General features: G+C 46.1%; 1 protein-coding gene across 2 annotated transcripts in view; it reads left to right on the forward strand.

Annotated features, from left to right (window-relative positions):
- GEMIN2 (gem nuclear organelle associated protein 2) overlaps window positions 1-26,103 on the forward strand; it is a 72,059-nt gene that overhangs the window by 15,315 nt on the left and 30,641 nt on the right. For both annotated transcript variants that reach the window (XR_013215439.1, XM_077261260.1), the window contains exons 4-5: window positions 6,318-6,377; window positions 12,180-12,296. Coding sequence is in view for 1 of the 2 variants with exons in the window: in XM_077261260.1 (XP_077117375.1) it covers window positions 6,318-6,377; window positions 12,180-12,296 (177 nt within the window). In the remaining variant the exon portion in view is untranslated. The remainder of the gene's footprint in view (window positions 1-6,317; window positions 6,378-12,179; window positions 12,297-26,103) is intronic.

Here is a 26,103-nt window from a genome sequence, read left to right on the forward strand (position 1 = left end):
TCAGCCACACCCCCTATCACTCACCGGCCGCGCTGGGTCCGTGATCTCGGGGAGAGAAAGGGGACCAGCCATATCCATGGCTACCAAACCAAACATGGGTAGTAATGTAAAAACAGGAGCAAAACTAAAGAATATAGCCACACAGTGATCTGGCAGACAAGGAAAAAGGAGGGAGAAAAAGGGGAGGGGGGAAGAAGGGAGGAGATACAACATAATGCACATTGTGTTCAGATCTAATTAATACAGAAATATCCCTTGTTTTCTCTTCGCCACGACAGCACCCACTGAGAGAGGGGATCCGCCCCTAGGAACAGGAAACCCTATGGAGAGATAAAAAGGGGCGGTCCCCTCGCTCCCACAGTTTGGTTTCCTGTTCCTACGGGAATCCATGGAGAGAAGAGGATACCTAGCCTGGATGCCGCCTGCGCGGTTTACCTTAGAGGACGGCAGGGGCTCCAGGGCTGGAAGCAGCGTCGGGGGTCCTGGCTCAGTTTCCCCCCTCTGCTGGCAGACGCCGTGAGGCCAGGACGGTGGTTGCTGGCTCTCGGGATACCAGCCGGTTTCGTCTGCGGGAGCAACGCTGTGATGCGGTCAGCGTCGCGCCGTTCTCGGCGGACGCATACACAGCATGGAGCCCCAGTGTATTCCCCCGGAAATACAGGTAACTTCTGGGGTGATGGAGGAGGAGGGGGACAGCGCCTGCGCTGACACCGGCGGCAGCGCAGGCCCATACAGTGTGGCCGCGACCCGGAAGTGACTAGCGCTTCCGGGTACAACCGGAAGAAGATGGCGGCCCCCATATGAAAGGACGCCGGCGATGTCGCTCCGGCGTCCACTATGGATTCTGCGCAGGACGCTGTGATGTCTTCGTTAGAAGCCACCGCATCCACTCCACGCAGCCATGCCAGCACCAGCCGCTCTAAGCAGAGCGGATCTTCTAGGAAAAGCAAGTCGGATCGTGCTATTCCTCAACCCGTGCCTCAGTCTCCTCCCCATCAGCCGGTACCTTCACAAACAGCTTCACTGGGTGAGTGTATATCTACCCTATTTAGGCTGATTACTGTTCCCTCTCCCTCACACCCTAGGCCAAAAGGACTGAAAAAACGAAACACAGACAGTGTGCGTTATGTCTCCAGCCCCTTCCGGATAGTCATAAAAAGAGGTTGTGTAAACCGTGTATTAACTCTACCCTACGGGAAGAAGCCTCGGTTAGATCTGAGGATATTAGGGTCATGATCAGGGAAGAATTACGAGCCTTACATGGTTCTGACAAAGAGCCACGTACTAAAGTGAAAAAAGGATACGTTTCCCCTATATCTGACCAGTCGTCTGACAGAGAAAATGCAGACTCGGACATTTCCCGTGAATACGTTTCCTCTGATGAGGATCAAGATACATGCTTTCCCACCGATAGCATTGATAACCTGGTAAAATCAGTCTGCAACACCATGGGTATTGAAGATTCTAAGGTCCCTAAAACGCAGCAGGATATCATGTTCGCTGGTCTGTCAGAAAAGAAAAGGCCCTCCTTTCCTGTAATATCAGCGGTAAAAGATCTAATCAAGAAAGAGTGGGAAAGCCAGGGGCAAAGGGGTTTACCACCAACCTCAAAAAGACGTTATCCCTTCAATGATGACGAGTTCTTATTATGGTCAAAAGCCCCGAAGGTGGATGCGGCAGTGGCATCCACATCCAAAAAATCCTCACTGCCCGTGGAGGATTCGGGTTCATTACAAGACCCATTGGACCGCAAAACCGACTCTCTTTTAAAAAGAGCTTGGGAGTCATGTACGGGAGCCTTTAGGCCGGCAATATCGGCTACATGCACTGCTAGGTCCATGCTAGTCTGGCTAAATGACTTGGAGGAGGGACTAAAAAGCGGTCTCTCTAGAGACAGATTAATGTCCTCTATACCCCTGATCAGAGGGGCTACAGCCTTCCTGGCGGACTCATCTGCTGACTCCATACGCTTGGCGGCTAAGTCAGCGGGACTCACGAATGCAGCACGTAGAGCCCTGTGGCTTAAAGGATGGAAGGGTGATCCCCAAACAAAATCTAAATTGTGTGGCCTCCCGTGTCAGGGTGAGTACCTGTTTGGTACTAAACTAGACGAAATTTTAACTAAAGCGGGAGAGAGGAAGAAGGGCTTCCCTAACGTTAATTACCTTCCATCCTATAGGAGAGCATTCCGGAAGCCCGTGTTTAATAAAAGGAAAGATTTTAAGAACCAAGACCGCTGGGCCACTAGAGACACCAAACAAAGGGGGGCATTCTTTGGGAAGCGCCCTTTCAAACCTGAGGACAAACCCCGTTAGAGCGGATCTACCTGTGGGAGGTAGATTATCCTCCTTCTCAGATAAATGGCGGCTGATAACATCAAATAGTTGGGCAAATGATCTTGTCACCTCCAGCTTAAAATTAAGATTTTCCCGAGTCCCTCCGGACTCATTTCTATTGACTTCATTAAAATCTCAATCACAACAGGAGGCATTAGAGCAGGAAGTAATGAGTCTTCTGTCCAAGGGGGTTCTGGTGGAAGTTCCACTTCCTCAGGAGGGCAAAGGGTTTTACTCCCCTTTATTTCTAATACCAAAACCGGATGGATCATTCAGAACCATTATAAACCTTAAGAAATTAAACACCTTCTTAGAAAATCAAACCTTTAAAATGGAGTCTATCCGATCCACCATAAAACTCCTGTTTCCCCATTGCTTTATGACGGTTCTGGACCTGAAAGATGCGTATTACCATCTCCCAATCTTTAAAGAGCATCAACAATATCTCCGCGTGGCGGTTGTCATAAAAGGATATATACGGCACTTTCAGTATACAGCAATGCCCTTTGGACTATCAATTGCTCCAAGGGTATTCACTAAACTAATGTCAGAGGTCATGTCATTTCTAAGATTAAAAGACACCCTCATAATCCCATATCTAGACGACCTTTTAGTGGTAGGAAAATCCCCCTCACAATGTCAACAAAGGTTAAGTCACATGATTTCATCCTTGCAGAACTTAGGATGGATAATAAATTGGGAAAAATCTAGGCTGATCCCAACGACTCGGCAAGTATTTTTGGGGATTATATTAGATTCTATAAGTCAAAGATGTTTTCTCCCAGAATCTAAACAAATAACGGTGAGGAATAAAGTTCAGTCTATACTAGATAAACCCATAATTTCCCTTCGGGAAGGTATGTCCTTACTTGGCTCCTTCACGTCATGTATCCCGGCGGTTCCATGGGCCCAATTCCACTTGAGGTGCTTACAGTATGCAATTTTGCATGAGGAGATAAAATTACAAGGGCGGTTAGACGGTAAAATATCCCTTTCTAATGACGTAATCCAATCTCTAACCTGGTGGCTACAACCAGATCATCTAATTAGCGGGGTTCCCTGGGAAACTAAACCCTCAAACATAATATTTACGGATGCCAGCCCTCATGGTTGGGGGGCACACTTGGGGGACCAGGTTGTCCAAGGGTTATGGTCGGTTACGGAGTTAGACGACTCGTCTAATAAAAAAGAACTAAAAGCCATCTATCATGCCCTATGTGAATTCCTCCCACAGTTGCACGGAACACATACCAGGGTACTCTCAGACAACATGACATCAGTGGCTTACGTCAACCATCAAGGCGGAACGAGATCAGGCACTCATGTCTATAGCCGAAAACATCTTGACTATAGCCGAAAATCATCTTCTGTCCTTATCAGCACTACATGTCCGAGGGATAGACAACGCAAAAGCAGACTTTCTCAGTCGTCATACCCTCCATCAAGGGGAGTGGATGTTAAATCGTCGGATATTCAATATGATAACTATAAAATGGGGTATACCCGACATAGATCTCTTCGCTACAAGGGACAACAGGCAAGTGAAAACATTCGCCTCAATGTTCCGGACAGACAACCCCGATGTTCTCGACGCCCTCCAGATTCCGTGGACATTTCAGAAAGCGTATGCCTTTCCCCCGATGATTCTTCTTCCAACAGTAATCAGGAAGATAAGGGAGGACAGAGCGAATGTGATCTTAATTGCCCCGTTCTGGCCAAAGAGACCATGGTTTTCTCTGCTCAGAGCCATGTCCATCTCGGATCCATGGATTCTCCCAGAGAATCAAGATCTGCTTTTCCAGGGGCCCTTCAACCACCCTCATGTGAAGGGTCTGCGGTTGACAGCCTGGGATTTGAGAGGCAGCTGTTAAAGCTAAGGGGCTTCTCTGATAAAGTAATTGATACCCTACTGCTGAGTAGGAAAAGATCCACTACATCGATCTATGTAAAAGTATGGAAGAAATTTTTAAGCCTCTATCCCTCAGCCCTGTCAAAGGAAATTCCAGTCTCTCTCATTCTCGAATTTCTCCAGAAAGGACGGGACTTAGGCCTTTCAGTTAATACCTTAAGAGTGCAAGTTTCTGCGCTAGGGGCTCTGTATAGTCACAACGTTGCGGGAGATAGGTGGATATCCAGATTCATTTCAGCCTGCCAGAGAGCAGAACCGGTCCAAATTCCCCACTCACCTCCTTGGGATGTTAATCTGGTCCTTGAAGCCTTGACAGATCACCCATTTGAGCCTCTACATTCTGCTCACATTAAACATGTCTCCCTCAAGACTGCTCTTCTTGTCGCCTTCGTATCGGCAAGAAGGGTAAGTGACATACAGGCACTATCAGTAGATCCTCCATTTATGTCAATATTGCCAGATAGGATTGTCCTAAAAACAGACCCTTCCTACTTACCTAAAATGTGTACTAAATTCCATAGATCTCAAGAAATTCTTCTTCCTACCTTCTATAATAACCCTACTAATCAGGATGAAGAAAAGTACCATACTTTAGATGTGAGAAGGGCTGTGATAACCTATCTAGACAGGACTAGTCCCTGGAGGAAGAGCAGGGCTCTTTGTTTCCTTCCAGGGTCAAAGGAAAGGAGCTGGTGTTACTAAAGGCACATTATCCCGATGGATTCGGGAGGCGATATACCTGGCCTATTCATCTAAAGGGGAAGATCCACCTGAGACTGTAAAGGCACACTCCACCCGGGCGATAGCATCATCCTGGGCAGAGCGGGGAGAGGTTCCAATAGAACTCATATGTAAGGCCGCAACCTGGTCGTCCCCTACTACCTTCTATAGTCACTATAGACTAGATTTATCTGCCTCCACTGACCTGTGTTTCGGTAGATCAGTTCTTAACACGATAATCCCCCCCCAAATGACTATCTCTGAAAGTCTCTCAGTGGGTGCTGTCGTGGCGAAGAGAAAACACCGGATTACATACCGGTAATGCTCTTTTATAGAGCCACGACAGCACCCCTTCACTTCCCTCCCTTATATATTAGTTTGCATATGAGCACGGATAAGGGTGATTGGTTCTTGTAAATATTAGTAGTCTAAGATAAAATGATAATAAAATTGCCTACTAATACTGGTGGGCGGTTCCTCGCAATCTCTGTAACCCAAACTGTGGGAGCGAGGGGACCGCCCCTTTTATCTCTCCATAGGGTTTCCTGTTCCTAGGGGCGGATCCCCTCTCTCAGTGGGTGCTGTCGTGGCTCTATAAAAGAGCATTACCGGTACGTAATCCGGTGTATCATCCTGATGTCCCTGGATGCCAAATCCATGATTAGCTAAAAACAAGAAAGGGAAAAAAAGAAAAAAATAATGTACAATATCAAACAAAGAAATAAAAAATATATATACAAAAATACAGGAGAAGGGAACCCAAACCCTGTAATAGAAGGGGGCTTCAAGATAAACATATTTGGAGGTTGTATTCAATGTTCAACCCCTTTGGTTGCAAAGTCTCTAAAGTGGAAATCCATCTTAGTTCTTTTTGCTTCAATTTTTGTATTCTGTCTCCCCCCCCCCCCCTCCTTAATACAGGGACCCCATCGATAACCCTAAACCTTAATTGATTGATAGAGTGCCTGTACTCATGAAAGTGTTTAGGAACTGGCAAATCAAGCATTTTTGTCCTGATGGTACTTTTGTGTTTATTCACACGTGCTCTTATCTCCATCGTGGTCTCACCAACATACATGAGACCACATGGGCATATCAATAAATAAACCACAAATTTAGAGGAGCACGTATACCGTTCCTTAATGGAGAATCTCTTTCCAGTCAGCGTACTTTGCCTTTGCTCGGCCCTCAACAGGGCAGACAAAGTACTGCAGTGCGCAGGCGCCGGGAACATGATGTCCATGTCTCTATCTATCTATCTATCTATCTATCTATCTATCACACTTGATCTACTTTTTTTTTTTTTTCCATCAACACACAAGTTTCACGTGCATGTTATTTGTTTTATTAAGAGTCTCAACAAGCACAGGAGCCATTGGAAATCCCAACCCCTTGACAGCAATGTATTGATGGTGAGTGTATTCCCGGTCGCTATTACTTTCTTGTGTTTGTTAATGCAGTATTCCGAAGCCTCCTTGTGTATTAAAGGTGCCAGTCAAATCTGCAATGAGGAAGAGGACTAGAACTCTGGCGCCATCTATTCGAACTAGCGATCCTAAAAGTCAATATCGACCCTTTAACGAGCCTTGCCACATGACTTGGGATAAAAGCCAAACCAGAAACTCCATTTGCAGACAGTCTTTCGGGGTATTGCCCTTCATCAGTACAAAGTATGACATTTGATTTAGCTAGCTTAGAGGCTTAAGACTGGGATGTAAGGAGTAACACTTTTCCTTATGAAGAGTAAAGGTACCGTCACACTAAGCGACGCTGCAGTGATATAGACAACGAGCCGATCGCTGGAGCGTCTGTTTTGGTCGCTGTAGAGACGTCAAACACAGCAGCTCCAGAACGATGCAGGAGCGATCCAGTGACGTAACGGCGACTCACTTATCGTTCTCGCTGGTTGTTAGCTCCATGTAAAACATTGCTGACATCGTTGCTTTTGATGTCAAACATGACGATACACGCCGACCTGACGACAAAATAAAGTTCTGGACCTCTAGCTCCGACCAGCGATATCACAGCGGGATCCAGATCGCTGCTGCGTGTCAAACACAACGAGATCGCTATCCAGGACGCTGCAACGTCACAGATTGTTGTCGTTCTCGTTGCAAAGTTGCTGAGTGAGACGGTACCTTAACAAGCCAGGCATGTCAGAGTGAGGAGACTGATACGCCATACATTCTTCTCTGGGAAATTGTATATGCAAATTGCCTCTTCAGAGAGGAAGAGGATTTGAACTTAGATCCCAGTCTTAAGCCTCTCACCTAGCCAAATCAGATCTCATACTTTGCACTGATGAGGGGCAACACCCCAAAACACTGTCTCTGCAAATTGAGATGCTGGTTTGGCTTTTATCCGAAGTCATATGGCAAGGCTCATTAGAAGGTCGATATTGACTTTTAGGATCGGTGCTTTTCAAAAGGTGGCACTAGGGTTCTAGTAGTCTTCCTCACTGCAATTCGCATATTTAATTTCCCACAAGATCATGCCTGGCCTATAAGTGTCTCCTCACTTTGACATGCCAAGCCTGGCTTGTTGCTCTCCACAAGGAGAAACTTTCCCCATAGGCTAAGTTTACATGAGCGTTTGGGGGCTTTGCAGGGGGCTGCGTACATCCTCCGTTAAGCCCCGCATGCTTCTGCATGCGACCTGCGTACCTATCTTTAACACTGGGTAAGCAGGACATGCGGATGTATGCGGATGCGTTGTTTTGACGCGCCCGCCTACTGCACGACAGGACAGCGGGCGTGTCAAAACGACGCATCCGCGTGTCCTGCGTACCCAATGTTAAAGATAGGTACGCAGGACGCATGCAGAAGTATGCTGGGCTTAACGGAGGATGTACGCAGCCCTCTGCAAAGCCCACGAACGCAAATGTGAACCCAGACTTAGATCCCTTTTTCTACAGTTGCTTACTATTACATGTTCTGCATTGATCAAACCTTTGCCATTTAAAGATGTTTCCACACAATATACATTCATCACTTATTGCTTGCATTCACTAAAACCACCCCACAATCTCTTCACCGCTAAGCTGCCTCAGTCTGAACTATGAATAGAGCAGCCGTCAAGCATGTGCAGTGGAGGATATATAATAGGACATATGCTAAACCAACGTTCCTACTCACTGTCTGGATACAATTTGTTGAACAGCGGAGGTGCTGGGAGTCAGGTACCCAGACGACACAGCATTTTATATTAATTACTGTAACCATATGTCTATTTTCAGTAAGCCAGGAAGAATAGACTGTTTATCTATATGTTAACTTTTGAATTTATGCGTTTGTTCTTCATTTGGTCAAGAACCATACACTGTCATGAGTCTTAAATGTTGATTTTTTTGAATGGATAATGTTTGCCTCTAATATCTTCTCCTACAACTTATTCTCTGCTATCCTGGCAAGAAAATGATGCAGGGTCTTTGAACAATGTATGTTTGCTTAAAGGGCCACTGTCACCCCCCTCCAGCCGTTATAAACTAAAAGAGCCACCTTGTGCAGCAGTAATGCTGCATTCTAACAAGGTGGCTCTTTTAGTTTTTGGTTCAAGTATTCCCAAAATAAAACGTTTTGAAACTTATCCAAAATACCTGTCTTTATCCAGGGAGGCGGGTCCTCACTCCCCAGCTTGAACCGCTACTCTGCCGTCACTCAAATCTTCACGAGCTTTCGGCGCCGCCCCCTCCGCGCTTTTTTCGCTTCAAAGCCTGCGCTGTTTAAGCTCTGGCCATCTGACGTCCCAGCCAGGCTTGCAGACTGCGCCTGTGCAGGCATTGCGGCCACCCACCTTGGGAATCCCAGCCCCGCAGTGTTATACATTATGCACAGTGCGGGGCTAGGATTCCTGGGCATGCGCACCGCGTGTCAGATGCTCCCCCAGGTCCCCCGCCTTCCAGCCCCGCACTGTGCATAATGCATAACACACTGCGGGGCTGGGATTCCCAAGGTGGGTGGCCGCAATGCCCGCACAGGCGCAGTCTGCAAACCTGGCTGGGACGTCAGACGGCCAGAGCTTAAACACAGCGCAGGCGCCGATTTTGAAGCGAAAAAAGCGTGGAGGGGGCGGCGCCGAAAGCCCCTGAAGATTTGAGTGACTGCAGAGTAGCGGTTCAAGCTGGGGAGTGAGGACCCGCTTCCCTGGATAAAGACAGGTATTTCAAAACGCTTTATTTTGGGAATACTTGAAACAAAAACTAAAAGAGCCACCTTGTTATAATGCAGCATTACTGCTGCACAAGGTGGCTCTTTTAGTTTATAACGTCTGGAGGGGGGTGACAGTGCCCCTTTAATATGTTAAATGACCATTGTGTGGGTCCTGTGGCTTGTTGACTTGCAAAACAGAGGAGAAAAACTATGCAAATCGAGTAGTTAAACAATGCAAGTTAGGGTACCGTCTCACATAACGATTTACCAACGATCACGACCAGCGATACGACCTGGCTGTGATCGTTGGTAAGTGGTTGTGTGGTCGCTGGGGAGCTGTCACACAGACAGCTCTCCAGCCACCAACGATGCCGAGGTTCGCTGGTAACCAGGGTAAACATCGGGTTACTAAGCGCAGGGCCGCGCTTAGTAACCCGATGTTTACCGTGGTTACCAGCGTAAAAGTAAAAAAAAAAAAAAAACGTACATACTCACCATCTGATGTCCGTCAGGTCCCTTGCCGTCCGCTTCCTGCTCTGACTGAGATCCGGCCGTACAGTGAGAGCACAGCAGTGACGTCACCGCTGTGATCTGCTCTCACTTTCCGGCCGGCAGTCAGTCAGAGCGGGAAGCAGACGGCAAGGGACCTGACGGACATCAGATGGTGAGTATGTACGGTTTTTTTTTTTTTTACTTTTACGCTGGTAACCACGGTAAACATCGGGTTACTAAGCGCGGCCCTGCGCTTAGTAACCCGATGTTTACTCTGGTTACAAGCGAACGCATCGCTGGATCGCTGTCACACACAACGATCCAGCGATGACAGCGGGAGATCCAGCGACGAAAGAAAGTTTCAAACGATCTGCTACGACGTACGATTCTCAGCAGGGTCCCTGATCGCTGCTGCGTGTCAGACACTGCGAGATCGTAACTATATCGCTAGAACGTAAACAAATCCAAAAAATAGGTTAAACCGCACCCTATGTCCCTTATAGCCTTCCTAGGCCTGTGGACGCAAGTCCTTGCCAGGGGGTCAGCCCAGCTAAAAAGTCCAATCCATAATGTAAAAAAGAGGACAGCGCCACAACGGTCAGTGATAAGAAAAAACTTACAGCTTTAATCTGCCAACTGCGGCAACGTTTCGGTATAAACCTTTATCAAGCACAGTTTGACACATGTTCCAACCACCATTATATATCCCAAGCACCACCCCTCATTAGAACAAAACACCAATAGGAGTATAGTACTACAATGACACAATACATCAGTACATCAAAATACATATAAATATACAAAAAATACTTGTACAAATACATAAGCATTGACAATACAGCATCAGAAAAAGGCATACTAGTCCTGATCTCTAAAATTCAACGAACTCACCCACAAAAGTGCAAAGAAGATCGCCCTCAAACAGATGTAAACAAACGACATTCCTCCAATAGAACTATAGCATTCCCCGTAGTCAAGATACAAACCACCCCCCCAGGATGATGCCATAACGGCCGTAGTCCAATCAGATACTCCTCCACAAATCATGTGATCATGGTGATAGAAAAAATTGCTGCACAGATCCAGATGTATGGACTGGATCTGTGCAGCAATTTTTTTCTATCACCATGATCACATGATTTGTGGAGGAGTATCTGATTGGACTACGGCCGTTATGGCATCATCCTGGGGGGGTGGTTTGTATCTTGACTACGGGGAATGCTATAGTTCTATTGGAGGAATGTCGTTTGTTTACATCTGTTTGAGGGCGATCTTCTTTGCACTTTTGTGGGTGAGTTCGTTGAATTTTAGAGATCAGGACTAGTATGCCTTTTTCTGATGCTGTATTGTCAATGCTTATGTATTTGTACAAGTATTTTTTGTATATTTATATGTATTTTGATGTACTGATGTATTGTGTCATTGTAGTACTATACTCCTATTGGTGTTTTGTTCTAATGAGGGGTGGTGCTTGGGATATATAATGGTGGTTGGAACATGTGTCAAACTGTGCTTGATAAAGGTTTATACTGAAACGTCGCCGCAGTTGGCAGATTAAAGCTGTAAGTTTTTTCTTATCACTGACCGTTGTGGCGCTGTCCTCTTTTTTTACATTATGGATTATATCGCTAGAACGTCACGAATCGTGCCGTCGTAGCGATAAAAATGCCACTGTGTGACGGTACCCTTAGTCTCGTCACCCTTTCTACTTGACCTGTGAATAATGTCTTGAAGAACAGTTCTGAACTATAAAGAGGATATACGCCTCTAATAATATACATCCAGACAGCCAAGAGATCCAACGAACCAGAGACTGTTTACAAAACCACAGCCAGGAACACTATGCAAGATAGCTGCCAGATCATGGCTCCATCACGAGGGACACAGATTTGACATTCTACCTGATGCCAGCTTAGGGGACCATCACCAAACAATGGATTTGGACCCACCGGTCACCTGAGCCCCATGGATAGGTTTGGGAAAACCAGGATTGAAACCACCAGTCACCTGGCTCCATGGAGATGTTTGGAGAAGCCAGGATGTGACCCTCCGGTCACCTGGCCTTGTACCTCAATGGACTGTCTGGTTCCTAAGTTTGTTGTTACCTCCTCTCTGTGCGTGTCACAGGTGTGGCTAGTCGGCCCTGGAAGCTCTGAAGTCACAGCTGCTCTTATCCTGGCAAGTCAGCTGAAAGGGGAGACTGTAATTTTGCATAATCTTGGGTATTTTGCTGGGACTGTTCTGTTAATTGCCAGTTTTGTGGTTCAATAAAGTACTGCTACACTATTTTACCCTCACCCTGTGTTGTCTCGGTAGTGTTATTCCCACGGTAAAAACAGAACAGGCGTTAGATGAGATGCGGTTTCGGCTAGTGGACTAGAGCACCCCCTGACCCTCCTGTCTCCACACCCATCAATGTGAAATGTATCCTTTAACATTCATGGGACTTCTTAGTGGCACAGACACCGTATACTGTTAGCACATGTAACCTGCTTTTAATATGTCTATGTAGAACTCTCCACTGTTAGAGTGAAATAAATGTGAATTTCTAGTAATGCATCTTTCTATCTACAGCCAAGCACAGAGGATGAGGAAAGCTGGAAACGATTCTGTTTGGGTGAGCGGTTGTATTCCGACCTGGCGGCTGCTCTAAACCGTGAAAATGAAAACCTAGGGATTGATTATATCAAGGTAAAATCTTTTATTTATAATTATGTTTCTTCAGACAAAAAAGCCAACTTGTAGTGATGTTGTTAGCATGTGTATACTTAACTACATGTAATATGCGGCAGTCTCGCAGACACAAAGAGAACATGAAAATAAGCAACTTTTTCTTTTTTCTTATCAGAGAAATCCACTTCTTTCTCACCCTGGACTGATATTTCCTTCTCAACTTAGGGGTAAAAGGTGTAAAATCTGTATCCTGTGATGACTGATTACAGATGACAGATTCCCGTTAGGCCGGCGTCACACTGGCGAGTTTTACGGACGTAAGAGCGCAGAAACTACGTCTGTAAAACTCGCATAACATACGGCACAATTATTCTCAATGGGGCTGCTCCTATTAGCCGTATATTACGGTTCAGTATTATACGGCTTTCTACGGCCGTACAAAATCGCAGCATGCTGCGTTTGTCAGCGTACTGCGCAAAAAAATCGCCAATGAAAGTCTATGGGGGCGTGAAAAATACGGATTCCACACTGACCAGCAGTGTGACTTGCGAGAAATACGCAGCGGTGTTAGTGAAAAGTCGGTAATTCAATTGCCGGCTTTTAATTTCTCCTGCACAAACCCGACAGGATATGAGACATGGTTTACATACAGTAAACCATCTCATATCCCCTTTTTTTTTGCATATTCCACATTACTATTGTTAGTAGTGTGTATGTGCAAAATTTCAGCGCTGTAGCTGCTGAAATAAAGGGTTAAATGGCGGAAAAAATTGGCGTGGGCTCCCGCGCAATTTTCTCCGCCAGAATGGTAAAGCCAGTGACTGAGGGCAGATATTAATAGCCAGGAGAGGGTCCATGGTTATTGGCCCCCCCCGTGGCTAAAAACATCTGCCCCCAGCCACCCCAGAAAAGGCACATCTGGAAGATGCGCCAATTCTGGCACTTGGCCACTCTCTTCCCACTCCCTGTAGCGGTGGGATATGGGGTAATGAAGGGTTAATGCCACCTTGCTATTGGAAGGTGACATTAAGCCAGATTAATAATGGAGAGGCGTCAATTATGACACCTATCCATTATTAATCCAATTGTAGGAAAGGGTTAAAAAACACACACACACATGATTTAAAAGTATTTTAATGAAAAAAACACAGCGGTTGTTGTAATAATTTATTGTACTCTCAGTCCATCAGGAACACCCTCGCTTGGAAAAATAATAAACGCACAAGATACATACCTTCTGCTGTCAGATCAGGTCCCACGAAGTAATCCATCTGAAGGGGTTAACTAATATTACAGGCAGAGCTGCGATAATCCACTCGCTCTGCCTGTAATCCCCGGGTGCTGAAAGGAAAGCAGTGATCTATACTTACATTCAGTTGCGGTGATGCGCCCCTGCTGGATGTTCTCATGAACTGCAGCCTGGGAACTTTTTCCCACGCTACAGGTCATATGAGGACATCCACCAGGGGGCGCATCACCGCGAATGAATGAAATGTAGGTCAATGACCTACATTTCCTTCAGTCGCGGTGATGCGCCCCCTGGTGGATGTCCTCATATGACCTGTAGCGTGGGAAAAAGTTCCCAGGCTGCAGTTCATGAGAACATCCAGCAGGGGCGCATCACCGCAACTGAATGTAAGTATAGATCACTGCTTTCCTTTCAGCACCCGGGGATTACAGGTACGAGCGAGCGGTTTATCGCAGCTCTGCCTGTAATATTAGTTAACCCCTTCAGATGGATTACTTCGTGGGACCTGATCTGACAGCAGAAGGTATGTATCTTGTGCGTTTATTATTTTTCCAAGCGAGGGTGTTCCTGATGGACTGAGAGTACAATAAATTATTACAACAACCGCTGTGTTTTTTTCATTAAAATACTTTTAAATCATGTGTGTGTGTGTTTTTTAACCCTTTCCTACAATTGGATTAATAATGGATAGGTGTCATAATTGACGCCTCTCCATTATTAATCTGGCTTAATGTCACCTTCCAATAGCAAGGTGGCATTAACCCTTCATTACCCCATATCCCACCGCTACAGGGAGTGGGAAGAGAGTGGCCAAGTGCCAGAATAGGCGCATCTTCCAGATGTGCCTTTTCTGGGGTGGCTGGGGGCAGATGTTTTTAGCCACGGGGGGGCCAATAACCAAGGACCCTCTCCTGGCTATTAATATCTGCCCTCAGTCACTGGCTTTACCATTCTGGCGGAGAAAATTGCGCGGGAGCCCACGCCAATTTTTTCCGCCATTTAACCCTTTATTTCAGCAGCTACAGCGCTGAAATTTTGCACATACACACTACTAACATTAGTAGTGTGGAATATGCAAAAAAAATGGGGATATGAGATGGTTTACTGTATGTAAACCATGTCTCATATCCTGTCGGGTTTGTGCAGGAGAAATGAGAAGCCGGCAATTGAATTACCGGCTTTTAACACATATCGCGCTGAATGAAATCTAAATACAGAATATATATATATGTGTCTCAATGACATATATATATATATATATACTGTATATATGTTTTCCCGAACATTTGAGCACATAAATCCATTAGATGTCGGTTTTGCAAGCCTGCGCGAAAATCTCGCAGTACGGATGCCATACGGATTACATACGGAGGATGCCATGCGCAAAATACGCTGACACACCCTGACTACGGATCACTATTTTGGGAACATTTCACCGTATTTCGGCCGTATTACGGCCGTAAAATACGGACCGTATTGTCTTACGCCGAGTGTGACGCCGGCCTTACTGAGATAAGAGCGGACAGTTGGTGCTTGTAAAATTCTATGAAGGAGGGAGGAGCTAGAGGCAGGCTGAGCCATTCAGCTGCAAGTTCTCCTGAAATGAGAGCTAGTTTTCCATAGAACTTCTTAAGCACCAATCATCGCCCATCTCCATAATTTGTATTCACCGAAGACAGATTTTATCCATTAATTGAGAATTTTCAGAATGAAAAATCAATTCGGGTGGAGAAAGAAGCAGATTTCTCTTGTAACATATGTTATAAAAGTTTCCTAATTTGACATGACTATTGATTGTTAATAAAAATAAGATAATGACGATTACTTTTTAAACTTAATTAGTTCATGACTGACCATTTTCCACTATTCCTGACTAGGCACATTTTCTTGTTCTATCATAGAAGCGGTTTTAACCCCTTCCTGACATGCGCCGTACATATACTGCTCTGCGGAAGCTGCGTTCCTGCAGACAGCAGTAACATGTATGGCGCTGTGGCCTCAAGCTGAACACTGTGGCTATCTGGTGCGGGTCACCTCGGTGTGAGAGCTGATACCCGGCAGCAACGCCCACGATCGGTACTAGCACCGATCGCACGCGCTTAACTCCTCTAATGCGGCTGTCAGTAGTGACAGCAATATCGAGGAGTATCGCACAAGGAATGGGTTCCCTACGTCTGGGTCCTTCAGGGAAGGTGTCGTGTCAGTGCCTATTCGGAGCAGGACCTCAGATGCCTCCTTCCCTACCTGTTTAGATGCTCTGCAGTAGCGATGCATTGCAGAACATCAAATCAGCAATCTGATGCAATACAGTAGTGTCCCATCCTGGGACAATGTACAAAATTAAGTGTAAAAATGCTCATAAAAAAAATAAACAAATATTTTTTTCCATCATACATGACGGCACCACGAGAGAGAGAGGATCCACCCATCAAGAACAGGAAACCTTCAAGATAAAAGGGCGGCTCCTCTCTCCACATCAGTTGGTTTCCTATCCTTGACTGGGAACCCTCAAGATGAAGACTTCTGATGAAGACAGAAGAGGAGGCCTGGGTCGGGTGGATTTGGGCAGGCGCTAGTCTGCTGCACCCGTCACCAGGTACCGGTAGTTGCCTCGGGAGCCATGTATTCCATGCCCCCCCCCCCTGAGCGACGCATGGCCACAGCCCGTGAGGCAAACGCCCGGGTGAAGATGGAACCTCGGAGGCCATGATTAGTGACCATCCCGGTTGCCAAAAAAAAAGAAATCCACCTGCTAATTTTGTCCTTGGAGGTCACAATGGGTGCTCCCTCCCTGTTGACTATGGTGGCCATGCAGCCTGTGAGACACATCGGTGCCCAGGCTAGGTAAGGCTCCTTGGAGGTATTATGCCATCCCTGTTGAGCACTGAAGATGGTTCCCCCACCCCTTCACCTCCCCTCCTTCCTCCCTGGCATGGAGTACCTGTAAGCAGCATGATCGCAGCAGGGGAGCGGTGCATGGGACAAGCGCGGGGTAAGTGCAGTCCATACTGTGATCCAGCGCTGATCTCAGCTTGTGTATCGCGCAGCCGGAAAGGAGAAGAGTGTGTGTGTGTGTGTGTGCGTGCGCACGACATCCGGGACGCGGCGGCACTCGGAACCCTGGATGCGGTGCAAAGGGGCCAGGGGACCAAGAATTCGAGCGCGCACTGGAAGTAGTGGCCAGGTGCGCGCAAGGAGGATGTGCAGATGCTGGCGCTGGGAGCAGGATCAACCAGGTGGAGAAGTTGATTAAGGAGTGCGCACCGGAAGTAAGGACCGGGTGCACGCTCAAGACCCGACGGCAGGATCAACCAGGTGTATGGTGGATCTAATAGCGCGCACCGGAAGTGGTTGCCGGGTGCGCGCTCTGACATAATTATACAGCGCAGGCGTTGCGCTAGTGGCGGCAGATGCAGGATCAACCAGGTGATTGGATGCATCTATGAGCACCGGAAGTAGTGCAGGCACGATCAGCCAGGTAATCAAATCATGACAGGTGCGCACATGCACCTGACTACTGAAGCGACCAGTAATGGCAGGATCAACCAGGTGATCCATTAAAAAAAAGAGAGAAGGAAGTGAATCTATTTAAACGAGCCAGAAATGCTGCCCTGTGTCACTAAACCAGGCCAGGTTGAAGGTGACTACTCTTGTTACGTGGTGGTGTGTATGATGGAGAGCTTTTCACCAGAACATGAGATGCAGGAGAGGCGGTCTCGCTCAAGTGAAAAGAGCCAGACCCGCCGTGGCAGAAGCCGCTCAGACAGCGTACGGACGGATCGCCATACCAAGGAGGGGTCCCTAGTCTCATTGGGAGACACGGAGAAAACCAGCCAACCTCCGGATCCAGCACCTGTACTTTGAAAGCGTCCGAGTGGTGAGTGAACTGCGAGAGTCCAGCACGCTAATGTCTTTTCTCTTATCTCTGTCTCTCCCCTCTTTTCTTGCATACATTTGGGGGGGTGGAGTGTAGGAGGTCCCCAAGAAGTGTAAATCAAAGGCTAAAAACAAGGAATGTCCCTTATGCAAAAAAGCATTAAAACCATCCTGGAATAAAAATCTGTGTCAGGATTGCATTAACAAGACGGTAGCGGAGGAAACGCCCTCCTTTACAGAGAGTCTAAGATCACTGATCCAATCAGAGGTCTGTAGGTCTGTAAAAGCATTGCAGACAGCTGACACAGATACCAGATCTAGGGACAGATCCAGCCCCTCAGTAGCATCCCAGAGGGATTCCTCTGAGTCAGAGGGGGACTCTGATACAGCTCGCTGCTCAGATAGTAGCTCAGAGGAGGATGCTTTTCCAGAAGCTACGGATAAGCTTATAAAAGCTGGTAGATGAGAAGGCTAAAAAGACAGCCCAAGAACTTATGTTCAGTGGTCTACAAAAGAGAAAACGGAGGTCATTCCCTATTAATGAACAGCTACAAGAACTGATTAAAAGGGAATGGCAAAAACTGGAGAAAAGGTCCCAAATAACCACCTTCCTAAAGAGAAGATATCCTTTTGAAGAGGAGGCCTCCTCATCTTGGGATAGAGCCACAAAAATTGAGTTTCAAAAGTTGCCAGAAAATCCTCCCTGCCATTCGAGGATTTAGGTTCTCTAAAAGAACCGCTGGATAGAAAAGTGGATGGTTCCCTGAAAACAGCATGGGAAGTCTCAGCAGGGGCACGAAGGCCAGTTATCACAGCCACTTGTGTAGCCAGATCCCTTAAAATCTGGATAGACAACCTGGAGGAACAGGTAAAACAAAAAGTTCCCAGAGAAACTCTCCTAGAGGCAATACCAACCATGAGAGCAGCGGCAGTGTTTCTAGCAGAAGCATCAGCAGACTCGGCTAAAGCTGCTGACTTTGCTGCCAGTCTAGCAAACACAGGACGCCGGGCGGTATGGCTTAAATGCTGGCCAGGAGATACACAGGCAAAGATGAAGCTTTGCTCTTTGCCTTGTGAGGGGAACTTCCTGTTTGGACCGGCATTAGACGAGGTGTTGGAGAATGCCGGTGACAAAGAAAAATTTTCCAAAACAGCCATTTCAGCCCTTTCGGAGAGGCCAAAAATTCCAAAGGCAGCAGTATAGAGACCGAGACAGGAGCAACTTCGATAAGCGGTCCAGGGGAGGAAAGGGCTTCTATTTTGGCAAGTCCCCCAGGGACACCAAGAAACCCTCCCAGTGACGGTCCTTCTCAAGTGGGAGGGAGGCGCTCTCACTTCCTTCCAGCCTGTGAGAGGATCTCATCCAGCGTATGGATCCGACAGATCGTAGGATCAGGCCTAAAATTAAAATTCCACCACTGGCCTCCAAGAAGATATATTCAGACTATATACAGTCCTCCCAGGAGAAACAAGACAGTCTGGAGGGGGAAGTAACATCACTCCTAGACAAGGACGTCTTGGAAGAAGTTCCTATAGAGGAAAGGATGGAAGGATTTTATTCCCCCCTTTTTCTCATTAAAAAAAAACGGACAATTCTTGGAGGACAATAAATCTAAAGGCCCTAAACAAATATCTAATAATTCATCATTCAAAATGGAAACAATAAAATCAGCAGTGAAGCTCCTATATCCTCAGTGTTACATGTCTGTCCTAGTCCTCAAGGACGCTTATTATCACGTCCCAATCAGACAAAGATCGTCAGTTTCTCAGAGTTGCAGTCCAGATGGGGTCCCAGTTGCGTCACTTTCAGTACAGGGCTCTGCCCTTTGGAATAGCAACAGCCCCACGGGTATTTACAAAGCTGATTGCAGAGGTCACAGCACATCTCAGAGAAAGACACTCTGATAATACCCTACTTAAGGCTGAGTCACACAACGATATCGTTGCAACATCACGCTTTTGGTGACGTAGCAACGATCCCGCTAACTATCTCGTTATGTGTGACAGCGACCAACGATCAGGCCCCTGCTGGGAGATCGTTGGTCGTTGGGGAATGATCAGGACCATTTTTTGGTCGCTGATCACCCGCTGTCATGGCTGGATCGGCGTGTGTGACGCCGATCCAGCGATGTGTTCTCTTGTAACCAGGGTAAATATCGGGTTACTAAGCGCAGGGCCGCTCTTAGTAACCCGATATTTACCCTGGTTACCATTGTAAAAGTAAAATAAAAAAACAGTACATACTCACATTCTGATGTCTGTCACGTCCCCCGGCGTCCACAGGGTTAAAACTGCTTTCGGCCGAGAGCTTCCCTGCACTGACTGTGTCGGCGCCGGCCGTAAAGCAGAGCACAGCGGTGACGTCACCTGTTACTGCCGGCGCTGACAAATTCAGTGCAGGAAAGCTCTCGGCAGCAGCGCCTGCTTTAGCAGCGCTCCTGCCGAAAGCAGTTTTAACCCTGTGGACGCCGGGGGACGTGACAGACATCAGAATGTGAGTATGTAGTGGTTTTTTTTTTTTGTTTGTTTTTTTTTTACTTTTACAATGGTAACCAGGGTAAATATCGGGCAACTAAGCGCGGCCCTGCACTTAGTAACCCGATGGTTACCCGGGTGCTACAGGGGGACTTCGGCATCGTTGAAGACAGTTTCAACAATGCCGAAGTCGTTCCCCTGATCGTTGGAGAGAGCTGTCTGTGTGACAGCTCCCCAGCGACCACACAACGACTTACCAACGATCACGGCCAGGTCGTATCGCTGGTCGTGATCGTTGGTAAGTCGTTTAGTGTAACGGTACCTTTAGACGACTTCCTGATAGTGGGGAAAAACTTCTCACTGTCAGGAGCAGGTCAGAATAGTGATGGACACTCTACAGACACTAGGATGGCAGCTGAATCTCAAAAAATGCAAACTAGAGCCAGCAATGGTCCAGAATTTCCTGGGGATAACAGACTCCGTGGCGCAGGAGTGTTGCCTCCCAGAAGAAAGAGGAAAAAATCAAACCAATGATTATGACAACATTAACAAAACCAGAGATGACTTTAAGAAGAGCCATGTCGGTGTTAGGGTCCCTAACCTCCTGCATACCGGCAGTAAAATGGGCCCAGTTCCATGCAAGAGAACTACAATGGTGTGTGCTGCAGAACGACCTGGAACTTCAGGGGCAGCTAGAGCAGAATCTCATTCTCCCACTCTCTGTACTCCAATCACTCAGATGGTGGTTACAGATAGTCATCTCCGAGAGGCATTCCCTGGACATACACAGCCTCCAAAGTAATCACAACGGACGCCAGTCCATGGGGGTGGGGAGCTCACTCAGACACACTATGGGTCCAAGATCCCTGGGCTCAAGAGGAGAAAAATCTATCCTCAAACGAGTGGGAACTCCTAGCAATAGAAAAGGTGCTAGAGATTACTTCCACACTTGACAGGACATCATGTGAGAGTCCTATCGGACAACCGAACAGCGGTCGCATACGTGAACCACCAGGGGGGCACCCGTTCTGTCACTGATGCACATAACCAGAAGACTCATGACTCTAGCTGAAAGGCATTTCCTTTCATTATCGGCCCTGCATATCCGGGGTGTGGACAATATAAAGGCAGACGTTTTAAGCAGGAACCACTTAAGGCAAGGGGAATGGTCCCTAAAAAAAGTCAATTTTTCAACGGATAGTGCACATGTGGGGAAGACCCAGTGTAGACATCTTTGCCTCAAAAGTTCTGCTCCCTGAACCCAGCAGACAAGGCCGTTGGCAGTAGACGCCTTCAGCATAGAATGGACGTCAGGACTCCTGTATGCCTTCCCACCGATATGTCTAATCCCAGCAGTTCTGAAGAAGATCAGGGAGGACAAGGCCAGGGTAATTGTGATAGCTCCCTTCTGGCCGAAAAGACCATGGTTTTACTGGCTGAGTGATGTCAGTGACAGACCCGTGGGTTCTCCCCGGAAGACCAGGACCTTCTAACACAGGGTCCCTTCAACCACCTGCAGAATTCCAGGCTACATTTGACAGCCTGGCATTTGAACGGTCGTTACTAGAGAAAAGGGTTCTCTGCTGGTTTAATATCCACCTTGCTCAGTAGCAGAAAACCAGTAACAACCAAGATCTATGGGAGAATATGGAAGAAATTTCTGTCCAGCTCAGGGCCAATACGGGAAGGGGAGGTCCCGATAGTGGCAATACTGGAGTTCCTGCAAAAGGGCTTAGATCTGGGGTTAGCTGTTAGTACCCTCAAAGTACACATTTCAGCCTTAGCAGCCTTATTCAACTGTGACCTGGCAAGCAATAGGTGGGTGGTGATGTTTATCCGAGCCTGTAGTAGAGCTGACTCTGTTCCATCCCCTACTCCTCCACCATGGGATCTAAATGTAGTGTTGACAGCTTTGACAGAAAGCCCATTTGAGCCGTTAAATACAACTCCAGATAAAGTACTAACATTAAAAACAAACAGCTTTGTTAGTGGCACTTACATCGGCCCTTAGGGTGGGGGATTTACACGCGTTGTCAGCTGACCCCCCTTACACACAAACTATGGATGATAGGGTTGTATTAAAATTAGATCCGGCATATCTCCCCAAAGTGGTATCAAGATTCCATAGGACTAAGGATATAACCCTACCCTCTTTCTGTCCCAATCCAAGTAACAAGAAAGAGGAGAGACTCCATTGCCTAGATGTCAGGAGATGTATCCTACAGTATTTAGAGAGTACAAAATCCTGGAGGAAACAGAGGGCTTTATTTGTTTCGTTCCAGGGGTCAAGGAAGGGCCTTAAAGCCTCAAAACAAACTATCGCTAGATGGGTGAGAGGCCATTATTCTAGCGTATAGTAGTGCAGGCAGGGTTGTTCCACAGGGTCTGAAAGCCCATTCCACGAGGGCCATGGCGACGTCGTGGGTGGAGAGAGCAGATGCTACCATCGACCAAATCTGTAAGGCGGCCACTTGGTCCTCTGTCTACATTTTTTAAACATTATAGGCTAGACCTATCTGCTACCTCTGATCTCACATTTGGGAGAACAGTGTTACAAGCAGTGATCCCTCCCTAAAGAGATTACAAATCTCTGTAACTCTCTCGTGGTGCCGTCATGTATGATGGAAAAACACGGGTGTTACATACCTGGTAATGTGTTTTTTCATGAGACATGACGGCACCCTTATATTCCCACCCTTTTGATCACGTCATTAGTTGGGTGCATTATTTGTATTATACACTCCCTGGGGTATCTGTGTATAGGATGTATTATTTATGTGTACACTAACCAGCAGAGTTCCTCTCGTACTCTGTAAAACAACTGATGTGGAGAGGAGCCGCCCCTTTTATCTCGAAAGTTTCCTGTCCTTGATGGGCAGATCCCCTCTCTCATGGTGCCGTCATGTCTCATGAGAAAACACATTACCAGGTATGTAATACCCGTGTTTCCAATAAGTACACTTATTTATGTAAATAAAAAAAAATAAGCAAAGTACACATTTGGTATCACCACATCTGTAACGGCCCGCTCTATCACTGTCCCTCTAGTTAACCCCTTCAGTGAACACCATAAAGAGGCAAAAAAACAATGCTTTATCATAGCGCCAATCAAAATGACGAATCTATATAATCATGGTACCGCTGAAACCGCCACCATCTTGTCCCACAAAAAACAAGCTGCCATTCAGCTCAATCAGCAGAAGAGTAAAAAAGTTCTAACTCTCCGAATAAAGTGATGCAAAAATAATAATTTTTTTTCTCAAATAGTTTTTATTGTATAAAAGTGCCAAAACATAATAAAAGTATAAACTGTATCGCTGTAGTCACATTGACCCGAAGAATAAAGCTGTCTTACCAATTTTACCACACACGGAACGTTAAAAACAACAAAAAACAAACAAAAAGCAATTCCCGAATTGCTGGTTTTTGTTCATTTTGTTTCCCACAAATCAGAATAGAAAGATTAAAAAAAAATGTAATGTGCCTGAAAATGGTACCATTAAACGTCAGCTCGTTCCGCAAAATGCAAGCCCTGACGTGACTCTGGGCCAAAATATGGAAAAGCTATAGCTGTCTAAATAGTGATGCAAAAACAATTTTTTGCAATAAAATATAAATCTGGTATCACTGTAAACTCGCGACCCGAAGAATAAAGTTGCCCAATCGCTTATACTGCACGATGAATGGCGTAAAAAATAAACAAAACCAATTCTTCACCTGCTGTAGGTTGTTTTTTTTGTTTGTTTTTTCTTCATTCTGCTTCCCAAAGATCGCAGTAAGGCTGCTTTCACACATCAAAATTCGCAGGATTGAGCCTGACGGCAAAAACCTGAAGAAAAAAAACACAAAAAAAAACTGGATCCGTCGCAAACTGTGAAACTGATGCAACGGATCCGTTTTTTCGCCTGATCCGACTAGCTTATCCGGTCCAGAGAGCGAGAGAGACCCCAGAATGGAAAACACATGCTCAGATTAAAAAAATGGAATCTGGATTCCATCATTTGACGGATCCAGCTCCATAGGGTTCCATAATAGCAAACAACGGAGTAAGTGGTCAGCGTAGAGCACTGGATAAATGTGATCCCAAACATTATGTAAAATGTTCCCAATAAAAGCTTCAACTCAATACACAAAAAGGAGAAGAGAATCTCACCACTCAGATCCGTCATTTATTGACGGAAATAAATGGGGCTTCCACGTTACTGGTAGCACAAAGGCTCTGGAAAGGCGAGATAGCTCCTCGCCCCCCCCAAAGAAATTCAGCAAATTCTCTGGGGCTCAGAAGGGAGGGGAGGCATTTGGGAGCAGTGTGCCTAAACACCATTTAGCACCCACATGTTTGGCATTTCTGTAGTGATGAGAGCCCTCCTAATTTACAGGTGCGTGTCTCCGGAAGCACAGACTGGTCATAATGTACTGGTCACTATGACTGCAGAGTAGAATTTTCACTCAGCAAGGGGCTCTTTATATGGAATCCGCAAACTATTCTAGGAAAACCTGCGTTCCAGGAGGCAAATAGCGTTCCGTCTCTCCCGAGTTACTCTGTATGGCAAAGTAGTACTGTACAGCCACATATGGGGTATTTCTACATTCAGCAGAAATTGTGGGACAAATTTTGGTGCCGTTTTTACCCATTCCCAGTGTGAAAATGTGAAACTCGGGGCTAACACACAATCTTGGTGGTAAAAATGTAATTATTTTTCTTCAATGCCCAATGGTATAAGTCTGTGACATACCTGTGGTGTCAATATAATCACTGCATCCCTAGATGAATGTATTTACTTTGTAAAATGTGGTCACTTATGGGGGTACTGCTGTTCTTGCACCTCAGGGGCTCTGGCAATGTAACATGGCACCCTCAAACAAGGGCAGCAAAATCTGCTCTGTAATATGGTGCTACTTCCCTTCTGAGCTTTGCATTGTACCTCAAAAGTAGTTTGACCACATATGGGGTATCTATGAACTCAGGAGAAATTAACAAATTTTGTGGTCCATTTTCTCCTCTTACCGCAAAATGCAAAATCTGGAACTAAAATCTAGTTTTTTTTTGTGGGAAAAATATTTTTGTTTTGTTTCTTTTTACTTTCACGGCTTAACGTTCTAAACTTCTGTGAAGCACCTGTTTGTTCAAGGTGCTCAATAAACATCTAAGTTCCAGAATGGTGTCACTTGTGGGGTGTTTCAACTGCTTCGGCACATCAGGGGCTCTCCAAACATGACATGGCATCGGCTAATTATTCCAGTGCGCCTCTGCCTGAACAGTCACTGCAGAGAAACGGAAGACAGAGCAGCGTGTGGCAGTGGAACGGGGACAGGTGAATATCGCAAGTGCCGGTGTCCCCGCCAGCTCAGGACAAGAGGTGAGTATGACATTATTTTTATTTTTTTTTTAATCGCAGCATATGGGGCAAATGTTTCTATGGAGCATCTTATGGGGCCATCATCAACCTTTGTGCAGTATATGGGGCATATTTTTGTATGAAGCATCTTATGGGGCGCATCATAAACTTTATGGAGCGTTATATGGGGCATATTTTATTATGGAGTATCTTATGGGGCCCATCATGAACTTTATGGAGCATTATATGGGGCTCCTGATTCAATATGGATATTCAAAAACATTTAATCTACCGATGTCTCAATTATTTTTACTTTTTTATTGGTATCTATTTTTATTTTTGAAATTTACCAGAAGCTGCTGCATTTCCTACCCTAGGGTTCTACTCGAGTCATTAAGTTTTCCCAGTTTTTTGTGGCAAAATTAGGGGTCTCCGCTTATACTCGGGTTGGCTTATATTCGAGTGTATATACGGTAAATGTTTACAAAACAGCTGACATGTCCTGGCTTTGGTGCGGGCTCACCGCCGGAGCCCACATCAAACCGGGGGGGTGTTCTGCCATCGGCGTACTATTCCGTCCGATGGCAGAAAAGTTAAAGGTTGAAAGTAGACATGAATCCGTTGACTAAAACCTATAACCTAACATGGTGATCCAGAATAAAGAAAAAAAAACCACAAGGCAGACACCAATAGCTCCATATTAGGGGAAAAATTCCTTCCCGTTTTCTAGTACATGACTAGGTGGGTAAAACCAATGGCGTTGTTCAAAAGTACAACTCGTCCCACAAAAAAAATAAGCCCTCACATGGCCATATTGACGGAAAAATAAAAAATTTATAAGTCTAGGAGCAAAAAACGAAACTGAAAAAAAAAAACAGGGGTTAAA

The sequence above is a fragment of the Ranitomeya variabilis genome, chromosome 1, assembly GCF_051348905.1.
Source record: "Ranitomeya variabilis isolate aRanVar5 chromosome 1, aRanVar5.hap1, whole genome shotgun sequence".
In the NCBI taxonomy this organism is placed as follows: Eukaryota; Metazoa; Chordata; class Amphibia; order Anura; family Dendrobatidae; genus Ranitomeya; species Ranitomeya variabilis.